This window comes from Meleagris gallopavo, chromosome 4 (assembly GCF_905368555.1).
Source record: "Meleagris gallopavo chromosome 4, MGAL_WU_HG_1.1, whole genome shotgun sequence".
In the NCBI taxonomy this organism is placed as follows: domain Eukaryota; kingdom Metazoa; phylum Chordata; class Aves; order Galliformes; family Phasianidae; genus Meleagris; species Meleagris gallopavo.
In genome coordinates, this window is record NC_139407.1 from 39,575,439 (window position 1) to 39,588,573 (window position 13,135).

Sequence of the window (13,135 nt, forward strand, 5' to 3'; positions counted from 1 at the left end):
TCCAACACTAATCTGTGCCTGCCACTCTTTGCCTTCACACTAAGTGGAAGTGTTTAGGGGCTGGGACAACAAAACAAGATGGTAGCTGAAGTTAGAAATCCTAGACCACTGAGGCGTAGAAAGCAGTGTTCAACATTAGCTGTACAAATGTCCTAGGTATTTTAGTACCTAGTTTGCTTCTGCATGCAAGTGTGGTAATACGCCAAGGCAAATTTTGTAGTAATCACTCACTTCCGAATTTTTCCAAATGAGAATTTTTAAGAAAATGGGGAGAAATGAGGAAAGCTAAATAGAGGCTGTTCTCCTGACTTGTAATGGCACAGATTGCAAATGTAGATAGCTAATCACACTGTTTCTTCAATCATGCTCATCTCCTGATTTGTAATGCTTTGTCTGATGAAAAAAATAGCTTCTTTATTAGCAATTCCCTGTTTCTTTACCATTGTAACTTAACACTTCCTGTGATTCACTTCCCAAATCTGTGTCCCCAACTCTTCTGCTTTTCAGGAAGGTCCTTAGGCTTAATTTTTTGACCTTTATTGTATAAATTTTTAATCTACTTTATCATCTCTTCTGGTATAGTTTTTCCTCACACATTTTCTGCACCATCTTTCCAGATCTCTCAGCTCTTAGTGTTACCTCTCCACCTCCAAATGCCATCGTTGTATGTGTCTCATGTCTTTCTCTTGTTCTTGCATTATTTTTCTATCCTCTTTTCCTAGTAATATCCAAGAATACTTGTTTATAGTACTTCTGCCTTATTCAGCAAATAACAACTGTCTGGCTCCTTTATTTCATAGTCTTCAGAAACTGTTTTTCTTGATGTCTGTGTGTCATATGTTTCCAAATTTTATAGTGTTAACTCCATTATTTTCTTTATTTGTTTAAACGTGTAGAGCAAATATATTTTCGTAAGAAAAAGCTTCCACGTAAAGCTATAAGTTTCCATGATTCTCTGCATTTAGACTAGCAAGCTTCCAGTATATTTGGTAGTTCAAGACAAACCAGTTCCAAAATGCTGTGCAGAGATACTGCAGCAGTTTTGCTTCAGAGACTAACATCAATTAACAAACTGATGCAACAGTCAGAGGAGCCACTGAAGCAGGTCAGAAATATGAAATACTCCCAGCTCCTAGATCTGGATGCGGATCTCCACCTCGTGCTAACACCACATCAAGGAGGAATGGCGGAGGCTTACCAGCCCTCACCCTCACCCCACATACTGGTGTCTCTATAAGGGCTTTCCATAGGGACCTATTGGTATGTCATGTAAGACTCATGTCCTGTAGCTCCACTGTAATCAGTGAATCTGCCCCCCCAACTGTGGCAACCACTAAAATGAACCCTGAATAATCTGCCAAGGAAAAAAAAATAATTATAGGATACAGTTTTAAGAAGAAAACTCAGTGACTGTACCTGCAGCATGTGTATGGAGAGACAGATGGTTGGCCTGCTTTCCAGATTTGTTTTAGGAGCCACAAATACAGCTGCACAACTGTTGTGACATGCTCTAAAAATACTATCTGCCAACCATATTAAATTTTCAAGACAATAGTCTATGTCAAATAGGAGCCCAAGAAAACCTCTTACTTCCATGTATTGCAGCATCAGTTGGATAATATGCTGAGTAAGTGCAATTTTTCGCTGACTTGTTAAAGATGAAAACTCAGGTTGCCCTGACAGGGAATTATACTCACAGATTAGCTGGTGCTGTTTTCTTAATTTACTTGCAAAAGCTTGATCCTGTGTTACTTACAAAGAAGACAAACACTGCACTAGTTGTACTGAGGAATGAGAATATGGGATTGCGTTCTAGGGTCTTAGATTGCTTTACCCATAGTTGTGGAAACAAATTGGACAAAAAAAATATTGGAACTGTGAGAAAAAAACTTTCAGTCTTTGAAACAGCACTTTCTGTTTTTACTGTTTCTGTAATCTTTTCCTGCTCAGCATGCTATGTTACCAAGTTACAGGTGGGGACTTTGAAGATTTCCTTACCTCCTCTAATGACTCACGCTCTCTGAAGTTGCACTAGCTATCCAGATAAGGATGATTATAATGCATTTGGTTTAGTTGCATGTAATTATCTGTGAACACCCTAATATTTTCTAATCCTTAGCAATTTATGAGCAAGGAGCATATAAACTGTTTATTTGATTCTAAACATCTCACTGTTCACAGTGTACTAATTGCCTTCTTTTTACAATAGTGACTGCATTATTTTTAATAGCAATTAACTACCTTATTTTTTTGACGTTAAAGATTCATTCTTAAGTGCTTCACATTTTTTAGTTAGCATAGGGCATTTACCACACATGAATTTTACAAAAATGGCAACTAAAGAGCAGCTATGAGTAATATTTTATTTTCCTAAACAGAGCAAATTAATCTAGCATTCTTATATCTTGTGCTGGTTCTGCAATCGTAGCTTCATTCATAATGTTGTTGTCTAAGCTTTAAAACTCAGATTCTCTTAATAAGGTACTTGTGCTGTCTGCTCATGTTCTAGAATTATTTTTGCCTGATGTTTCTCACTTCTTTCCTTTGCTTCCTTAGTATCTTACCATTTCATTAGGTGCTACAATGTTAACAGAACAAACTTGACTTTGGCATCTCTTGCACTTCTTATAAGCTTAAAAAAAAAAAAAAAAAAAAAAAAAAAGGTGTTGATTTTTAATTGTATTGCTAGAAAACAGGGATTTTTTGATGGGATACATCCCTTTGTCTTCTGTATAGATTATCTCAACCCTCTCTGCCATAATGCTATTTTACTGCCGGAATTCAGTCAGATGCAAATATCTCATCCCTGCTTTCCATTATTAATTCTCAAAAGGCAGAGTTGCAGGCATGGCTAGGAATGAGACAAGTGTGCCACATATTTGTGGAATGATTTTTCTCATGCTATAATTCTGTTAAGATGTAAGTCTTGGCAAAAGCCTGTAACAGTTCTTTCTTTGTCAAGACATGCAACAGCTGTTTTGGCACCTTTGTATGTTCAGCATAGCATTGTGCTTCTCCCATTCTGAAGACATACTGTTACATATAGTCTCTGTATAGCTATGGATCTGCTTAGCAGCGAGAGGCAAAGCAGGCTTAGATAAAGAGTGAAAAACTAGCAACTAATAATCATATGCAAACAGCTACATAAAAGAGTTAGTGACAAATGGTTATTCTGCAGTTATCATAATTCTGTAGGCTAAAACTAATTACAAGTTAATGGGATTAGTCTCTAAAGTAGCTAATTGTCTCACGACATTTGCAGAACAGACCATGAAAGTACTTTTAAAGTGATTGAGAATTAGGTCAACTGGATTCTTAGGTAGTCAAATTATAGATCAGAAATCAACTGAATACAGTATGCATGTGTGAAACAACAGAGAAAAAATAATTCTGTTTATAGACTACTTTCTCATTTCATTTCATATTAAAATTCAGTCCATCAGGGTTGTCTATTTCATTCAGTGCCTTTTTAAAATGTAAAATGATGATGTTAAGTCATAAAACTGCCAACCTTGTTCTATTATCACAAAACTCTCAGTGACTGGAATGAAGGCTGGGGACTGTCTTGCATTGTTTACTGTCTGCAGAATCTATGCCAATACACAAAGAATGAAAGGGAGACTTACTGTTCTATGATTATGGTCTAATAGCAATATTTCAGCAATGCTTCCTTCTAAGACTTAACTTTGCTAATTTTCATGCTTGCCATAGTTTTTGTTTCATTTCATCACTGCTGTGTATTGTGCTTTCAAAATCTAAATACTTTAAATGCAAAGAAACCTAAAGCATGTAAAAGCAGATTATTTTTTTTTAAGATAGTGATATAATTTGCTATATAATTACTTAAATCGATGCGATGATAGCAAGCAGGTTTTTGTAGGTTATTAACTTATGCAACCTATTTGTAGAAAACAGATTTTCCTTTAGTGATATAATCACTTAGTAATGAAACATGATGACTGGATGTTTTCTGAAATTTTGTCCAACATCAAGCAGTAGCCTAAATCAACATTTTGAATTCAGATGCCCCCAGTAAAGTTCTCAATTTGGGATATTCTCCTCAGATCTTACTCTTTGGAGTTTCCATGTGTGTCACCGAAGGACACGGAGCCATTGAAATTCAAGTTTTAGGTAGGTAACTATTTGTGCTGGCGCATGTATTGATTGCCTTTTATCTACCTGTATATGCATCTGTGCAGCATAACTATCAGTGCTTTTCAGCCCCAAGAGAACACAGGCATTTTTCCAGTGCAATATTTGATAGCAGTATAATGAGAGAGTTTCTTCCCTGACTTAAAGTCAAATTCTGAAGAGGCATTCAGGTTTTCATGCTTCCTGTTCAGCATGCATCCAGCTCTGCTTAGGAAGCTGATAGAAATGCTGTTTCATCCTGAGATGTGATGTTGCCTGGCCTTGAGCTTTAGTTCAGCCCTACATCAGACAGCTGCTTGTAGGACAGATGCATGTTTCCCCTGAGGTTGCCTTCTGCTCTAACAAGGCCCTAGCACTTCATGCAGTGAAGAGCTGAGGTTACACAGTTATTCCAAGTTTTGCCTCCCGTGTGGCTTTGTGACTCATGAGGTTGTCCTGTCTTTGTGAGGAAAAAGTATATCCTTCTGCTTACTATGGTAAGACATCAATATTAAGCCCAGATTTTACCTTTTTGGCAATTCCTGTTCACGCTTTTCCACTGTAGGCTAGTCCTATACTCAGGTGCTATTCTTCCACACCAGGGAAAAAAGCTGGCTTGGAGTCAGATACAGTATGTGACTTTTGACCTCGTACAATTCTTCCTTGATGGTGTATTTTCTTTTTCCTTTATTCCTCTTTAGGAATTATGGAGTCCTTTAAACTCATGCGCTCCATGCTCTCTTAAACAATATATCCTTCCATTTGGCTCTTAAGATTCCTTTTTCCTTTGAAGGAGGGATATGATTTCCTTCTTTCCCATTTGTTTTTTGTCCCTTAGATTTTTTTGTTATCTATTGTGTTAAAAAAAAAGCAAAACACTACTCACAATACAGAGTTTGTTTCTGATGTCAGAATGCTTTGCTAAATTAAGCCCATAGAGATTCCTCAAAGAGATAGAAGCATAGTCTAGTAATGAAGCAACTTCTTTTCACATAATTTTCTATGCATTTGTCATTTGTGTCTTTGTTCTCTTGCTCTCCATGACTACCATTTTTCCTTCACAATTTTTAAGCACCTGCAAGTGACAATCAAAAATCAAGGAGAAAAACAGATTATTTACCAGTAAATTCAGTTCTCTTACACAAACATTTTCTCCACAGAACCATTCCAGTTCCCCCTCTCAGTTTTTTGATTCAGAGTTAGATTTTTACAGTCAGTTTGGAATGAAATAGGAGGCGTTGTAGTGACTCACACATCTGCTGGAGGTAAAATGGCATTCAATGCATGCGCTAGTGCAATCTGTACTTACCTGAAATTTGACAACTTCAACAGCTCTTTGATATCTCTGATGGTGTTCTCATATATTTATCTAAAGATTATGAATCTATGGAAGAGGTAACATCCCCCCCCTTAAAAAAAAAAAAAAAAAAAAAAAAGGAAATTCAGTTACCAGTCAGTAATACAGTTTTATTAAAGATCAAGCCATAAGAATTCCTGTTCATCCCCAATAACCTGTAATAACTGTGACATTAACTTAATTAGTATATCAAATTGATGGTTATTCAAAGAGCGTTTTATACCAAATATAAATAAACTAAACATTCCAGAATCTTTTCATAATTTTTATTAATGAAAATTTCAAAACACACATAGCAGAATCTGGAAGATAAAGAGGTTTCTAAGCACATGAGATAGATGATACTAAGTCTGCTAGACTTCAGCTATAAGATGTTTTTATCTTCCTATAAAAATCTGAAGTTTCTGTGGCTCTGATTCCACAGAAATAAAACCTCCAATTGATTTCAGGGGGAAAAAAAAAAAAAGAGAGAGATAGAACTTCCCTGAAGGGCTTGATCCAAAGTTAAATGAAGAAATACAATTCTGCTGAATTCACTAGGCTTTGGATCCTTGTCTTTTGAGTGTATAACATTAAAATGTAGTTGAAGTGCCTGGAAATAGAGGAAAAGAGATACTTAGTAAATCTACTAAATATCTGGTGTGTTCACGTCTGCTTCATTCTATTCAACTGTGAAACAATGTTTTTCTTCTTTGCTGTGTTATAGGTAATGTTCAAGATAAAATATGGTTATAAATAATCCTTTAAAACAATCACGTTTCTGCCTAACCATCAAAGCATCTTTCTATTTGCAGACATCTAGGAGCAATAACTTTCTTACTTGTAAATACTATAAACTTCCATCCTATGCAAGAAATTATCAGAATGGCTTCTAAGGACTTTTCTTAAACCTTCCATTTTTTGTCTTTATTAAACTTTCTTTTTTCTCAAGCTCCTCATAATCTACATTGTGACTTCCTATGTTTATAAAACTTCTCATGTTTATTTCAGTGCCAGTTTATATTCATTCTACTTTTAATTTTCCAGTTTTTATCTTTAAGGGAAAACAGTTTATAGAACCATGCTCTCAGATAAATAAGTTTCTCACTGACGTAGTTTTGTTTTATTTTACTCAGCTAGTCTCAGTCAGCTAAGACTCAAACCCAACTATATTAGGAGCCACAATGTTACCAGTAGCAGCAAAATTAACTTACCACCAGAGCGGGAGGGAACAATTACAGGAATATATCCCATATATATTATATTCCCCATATAGGGGAAAAGGGAACTCTGAGTCCATATCCCATGTCTGGACCAAATTCTAGTGTAGAATAGTAGAGGAGACAGCCATTTTACTACTGCTTAGCCTAGGAGTTACTTTGCGTGAAAAATGTTGTTCTGATGTAAATAACAGTACTACAGACACTAACTCTTTGTTGTGCTTTCTTTTTACATAGATACCCTGCAATCACAACTTATCAATATGGGTGTTATTCCTACATTAGTGAAATTGTTGGGTATTCATTGCCAAAATGCAGCTCTGACAGAGATGTGCCTTGTTGCTTTTGGCAATTTAGCAGAACTTGGTAAGTCCGCAACATTCATCTCAAGCTTAAATTCAGTTTTCTTAAAGTTCATTCTTAAGATTAAAAGAAGTCTTGCCACAGTGCATTCCTACTGGTACATTCAAAATTTAAAGCAAGCAATTTCTCCTACTTACCTCTAAAATCCATAGTTGTCTCTTTTTCCTTCAGTACCTCAGATTTATTTGGGTACTTAGTATACTTTCTGTTTTATGCTAACGTTCTTCAGTGCAACTAGGCACATTCTAAATCATCTAAACAGTATTTCCTGACAACTGCTATTCATAGTGAATTATTTATTAATAATATAAATAATATATCCTGGTGCAGCTCTACGAAGTTCTATCAGGATTAAATTTGCCCATGGAATTCACTGAGTGAAACTGAAACAGGCACAGTTCATAAGTCTGTTTGTACAATATTCTTTTAGGCACTGAGTTTTAACATGTGCTAGACTACATACTTGCGCATACATGCCATAACAGAGATTGTGATTTTTAACAAGTTTGTGTACTACTTCATTTAATTTGAAGATTGTGATGACACTTTGATCCAATAGATTTTTACTGGGATTCAACAAGGTGTAAATCAGCAGGTTGTTAGGGTCTGTGTTTTGTTGCTTGTGTTTTACATTGGTGTTGATCTTTTACAAACCTATTTGGTCAAATTTTAGTCCTATTTATTCATTTTTTTATTTACTCTAGAATGCAATAATATAGTAGCTGGGATTATCATCCTGCATTTCTAAGGACATCCTGTGGTTTAGAATATGAAAAAGATATCTGTGAGTTAGAATTATTGGAAGGCCTGAAATTATTCAAACTGTCCTATATTCGTAGTTTTGAAGGCCAGAGAGAATATTATGTACCCATCTAGTCTGGTCACACACATAATGCCTTTATTCATAGAAGGCAAGTTTGCAGAATAAAACAACAAAGATTCATCATTAGCACTAAAGAAGTGAATAGATCGCAGATCTTCAAGACAAGCACTAACATAATCTGTCTGTACAGTAAAAAAAAAGGTAATACAACCTTTGCTTGAAATTCTACTGTTACTAAAACACAACAAAAAACATAAAGATATTAAATATGATACTGAGAACTACATTTTCTTTCCCTCTTTGGGAACAGCCAGCACTGGCCAGCTGGACAACAAACATGGGAAAGAAGCTTAAAGCAGCTGCTTCCCTTTCTGTTCCTGCATAGTGAAAAGCTGCTTGTTCTTTAAGATTGACACGAAATTAATTTAGCTTTTAATACTTAAATCTCCCTTAAGCAATAGCTTAGCCAATCACACTGCATCTGTAATATTTTATTTTTGCCATGTAACTTCAGGGAATTTTATTGTCAGGTTGTCATCTTTCATCACTTAAAAGTGACAACTGCATTCTACAGATCCCATGAGAAGCATTATATGAAACTGTGTCAAAGTAGGGAAAAAAAAAAAAAAAAAATACAATTGAGAGAGTGGTGGTGCTTTTCTAATACCAGACAGGTCAAAAATCCACTTAGAATATACAGTGCAGTCATATATATTGAAAAAGCAGCAATGGGTTGTGCACAAAAGAGGCTAGGTCTGCAGTTTATACTTTTTCCCAGTCCTTGATCAATTCTACATTAAAGTAATCTCTAACCATCCACTAGAGCGTTAGCAAAGGTGCTGGAAGATTTAATTACAGATGGCCCTCAGGAGGTGGCAACTGGAGAATGCAGAACATCAATCCCACCATCTGCATCCCTTGAAAAACTGCCAGATAGGAGGAATCAGATACAGGCAATAGAATCAGATGTTTCTGTTGAATCCACAACACATAAAAAACCACAATCCGATGAATAACCTCCTTGTGGCCACCTTGCCTAGTTGTAAAGCTGTGTTATGCTATCTGCGCAGTATGAAACAGCCTTGCAACAGCCATGCACAGATTTTAAAGGAAATGTCACTGTCACAAGACTAAACTTGTAAACACTAAAACTTTTAGTATGACTCTTATCTCTCCTAGGGAAAAATACAGTATATGATCTGTTAGTCTTCCTCTTAAGCTGGGGATAATAAAATACCATCTTTATTTTTGTAATGTTACTGTTTCTATAGCTACCTTTACATTCTCCTGGGCAGAAACAGCCCCAACAGCCTTGATCATGTACATAGATCTTTTTGAACAGCCTTATTCATAATTGAAGGCAGTACATTTGCTTTAAAGCATTAGACTATTTCTTTCTTTTTTGTGACAAACACGACTCTATTGTTCTTGCCTGTGAAGTGCACTATTAGTCATCTCACTGAGTAAACCTGGTAAAAAGAGAGAAAAAAAATCATCCTAGCTTTTGATTTGGTTTGTTTACTTGATACAGAACTTTTGCTTTGCAGAGTCAAGCAAAGAGCAGTTTGCCTACACAAACATTGCTGAAGAGCTTGTGAAACTGTTCAAGAAGCAAGTAGAGCATGATAAAAAAGAGATGATCTTTGAAGTTTTGGCTCCCCTAGCAGAAAACGGTGAGCATTTGATTTTTTTTTTATCTTACAGTATTTTTAATTAAAATAAAAATAAAAATAAAATTAAAAAAAGGGAATAGATATGTTTGTATGTCTCTCTCAGGGACTAACCTTGTTTGGCAGTTCCCAGGTTTGATCTGTGGGATGACAGTTTCAGCTGAAGTGAATGTTTTAACTGTCTTGAGCACATGACAGGGGCCTCCAAATTGCTGATACTGATTCCACCTCTGATTCATTCTGTATGTTATACTTTATTTCCTTCTACCTGCAGTGGGAATATCAAAAGAAGATTTTCTTTCTTTTTTACAGAAGAGTTTACAGCATTTATCTACAGAATACTGTGAATATCAGAGATGCCCATCAGAGCTGTTATAGGACTGTTACTCTCACTTCAGCATTGTATTCTTATCCTATGAGCACGATCTATTTGCTTTACAAGTTGCGTTTTAAAATCAGTGGAGCTTCCTATTGATTGTTAGTTCTCTGAAGTAGCCAGCGGGTTTCTTTGTGAAATACAGAGAGCTCCATTTCCCCCTGAAAGCTCAAGAGAGGCTGTCACAGTTCTGTAGGCCCTGAGGAGCAACAGAATAGGCACAACCATTGGCTGAAGTGTTCATAGTCCGTTGCAGCACTAATAAATCAGTCACTACATAATTTACTGGGATCTCAGAACACCCCTCTCCCCACCCTCCCTCAACAGCTTAATTTCCTATAGAAATATTTTTGCAAGGGACATATTAATTGCAGAGCTAGGAGGACATTCTCTGCTTACTTTTCATTGGGAAATCATTTACACTGAGTTTGGTGTTTGATGAAATATATTATCATCAGCTTCAGGAGACTGAAGTTTATAGTCTGGCTTGAGCAGTGAATGACAGTGACATGTGCAGGACCACCCCTCCAGCATGTTTCTCTGAAGAGACTCACAGCAGTTTGTATAACCTTTTATCTGCCCTTAAGAGAAACCAAAACATCAATTAACCTGTGGAGCTGGTTTGGAAAGCAACTCAGGGTATGAAAGATAGGACAGTATTTGATGGCTCTATACTTCTTCATCACCTCAGCATTAGAACTTGCTGAAATGGAATAAATTCTTAGAAGACAATTGTAGACTCAGAAGATTTAAGTTTTATCCTACTCTTTTCAGTATAAATCAAGACATTTTGACTTCAATTTAAAGATGTGATCATGTCTATTTTTGGCAAGTCCTTTGTCTTTTATTGCAAGTTATATGTAAAACAGGATTCCTTTTTTCAGTTCTGAAAATGTACATTTTGCCAAAATACATTCATTCATTATATAATTACTAGAAGCAGCTCTAAGAAGTTCCAACCTTGGAGACTGACGCAGAATTACTCTTAACATTCTGTGACTTCAACATATTTCATTTCAAATTTTTTTCTGTTTTACAGTCACAGTAAACTTTGATAGGTTTACTGTTGCTGAATCTAGCCCAGCTGCTTGCACTATGAGGCAGTCAACTGAAATTTCCACTGTGAAGCCAAGGCATACTAAATGAGCATGAGACCACTGTGCTAATGCTGTTAGATGCTTTTGATTATAGATCATTGACAATCAGCCATCAGGCAAAAACATCTAGATGAACGATTAGCAGAGTAGAATGAGGAGGATTGTCTTGTTTGTTCGAGTGGTGGAGGGGTGTTACTGTTCGGGCGTTTTTGTTTTGCTTTTTCAAGGACACAGATGTAGCAAATTCTACTTCCAACTCACAGCACCCTGATATCCTATAACTAGATAGCTGCTGTTTTTTTTGTTTAAGTACCTCAGTACAGAAGTGCCTATTTAAAAATATCCCAATTGAATATTTTGCATTCTGTAAAAGAGTCCATGAGAAGGTCAGCTGCTCTGGGAGAAACAATTTCACTCAGGCACAAAACTGAGCAACAGCAGTAAATGGACAGAATCAGGCACATCCTTCAACAGAGAGATGGGACATTTTTCCTCACCCAACTGTTGCTTGTAAATTGTATGAAAGAATTACTTTCACAGCTTTGGCCTTTAAAAATATTTTAACTTGAGTTAAGCTCCTTACACCATCTCATGCAGAAAAGGTCCATATAAATGGCTATTATTTACATTTCTGCAGACCTTCGAGACTGTGCTCTCTGAAGTCAGGATCTAAAACTAATGAAATCACTTTCACATAAAGAGGTGGCACAGCATTAGGTGATTTGCCATTCTATCTTAACAGGAAGGGAATTTATGTATATAAAGAAGGAGATATCCAGCTCTAAATTCACAGGGAAAAAAAAAAAAAAAGTGTTAAATATTGTGTTCTAGAGACAGAAAAATTATTGCTTCCAAATCCTATATTGCTACCTGAACAACCCATTCATCACCTTCTCTGTTGAGCCTCATTTCTAGTAACTAAGGAATGAGCTTGCTTCAGCAGTTTCCAGCTTTTCTTTGATCACAACAAATTTCTCTCCCAACTCTGTACTCCTGAAGCCTTTGGAAAAGTGACCGAAATCTTGGCTCATCTGAAAGAAATGGGTCATTACTTGCTCTGAAGTGTCATTTTTAGAAAATCTGTATTTTATACTTGCATGGCTCACTGAAGTCAGTGGCTCTTCTGTACACAAAACAGAAGATGCGCTCCTAGGTTTGTTCTGCAACTCAGTCCAAATTCTCTGGAGAGCCCAAGCACAGCATGGCCTGTATGAGTGTGCTGTGAGGACCAAGATGCCAGATAATTTCTGCAAAGAAATATGCTCATTTTTGAGAAGAGCAGCTCCACACTGCTTCACAGTGCATAATGTGGTCTAAGGGCAGTCCAGAGCTGCACACCTGCTAGTTGAATTATGATGGCAGTTGACCCTAAGAATGCACAATAAAAAAAAAAAGCATGGTATTAGCTACACAAGTTGTTAGTGAAACACTTGACATTGCTACTACTTTTGGCTGTCCTGCATGTAGGTACAATGGGTGTATTTTAAATTATAATGTTGACTCCTCCTATCCATGCTATTTCACAGATGTCATTAAACTGCAGCTAGTTGAAGCAGGCTTGGTGGAGTGCTTACTTGAGATTGTCCAGAAGACTGTCGACAGTGACAAAGAGGATGATGTTGCAGAGCTTAAAACAGCTTCTGATCTTATGGTTTTGTTACTGCTTGGAGGTAAGTACAGTGTGTCACTTCTGCAAAGACACGTCTGCCATTTGGCTTGCTGCTGAATGTTACTACTTATTAAACAATTTTCAAATAACCTAAAGGACCTGGCATTTAACATTTAGTAGGTTACATTAGATTTCATCTGTCATCAAATTCAGAACTGGACTGATTGCAGCAAAGGTGGTAGAGCTTGACAAATATAAAGAAAATTTTCCCTAACATTTCTTTGGTTTGCTGACTATCTTCTTTTTATCCCAGACGAATCCATGCAAAAGTTATTTGAAGGAGGAAAAGGCAGTGTTTTCCAGAGAGTACTTTCATGGATTCCTTCAAATAGCCATCAGCTACAACTTGCAGGAGCATTGGCTATTGCAAATTTTGCCAGAAATGGTAAGAATACTCCATAGTATCTTATTCGTGTTTAACTGTGCCCTTCTATCATGCTTCATCTGTAA

General features: G+C 36.5%; 1 protein-coding gene across 6 annotated transcripts in view; it reads left to right on the forward strand.

Annotated features, from left to right (window-relative positions):
• Nucleotides 1-13,135, forward strand: part of RAP1GDS1 (Rap1 GTPase-GDP dissociation stimulator 1) — an 86,254-nt gene that overhangs the window by 61,634 nt on the left and 11,485 nt on the right. For all 6 annotated transcript variants that reach the window (XM_085222940.1, XM_085222942.1, XM_085222941.1 and 3 more), the window contains 4 exons: nt 6,925-7,053; nt 9,421-9,546; nt 12,543-12,686; nt 12,939-13,070. In XM_085222940.1, the coding sequence (XP_085079066.1) occupies nt 6,925-7,053; nt 9,421-9,546; nt 12,543-12,686; nt 12,939-13,070 (531 nt within the window). The remainder of the gene's footprint in view (nt 1-6,924; nt 7,054-9,420; nt 9,547-12,542; nt 12,687-12,938; nt 13,071-13,135) is intronic.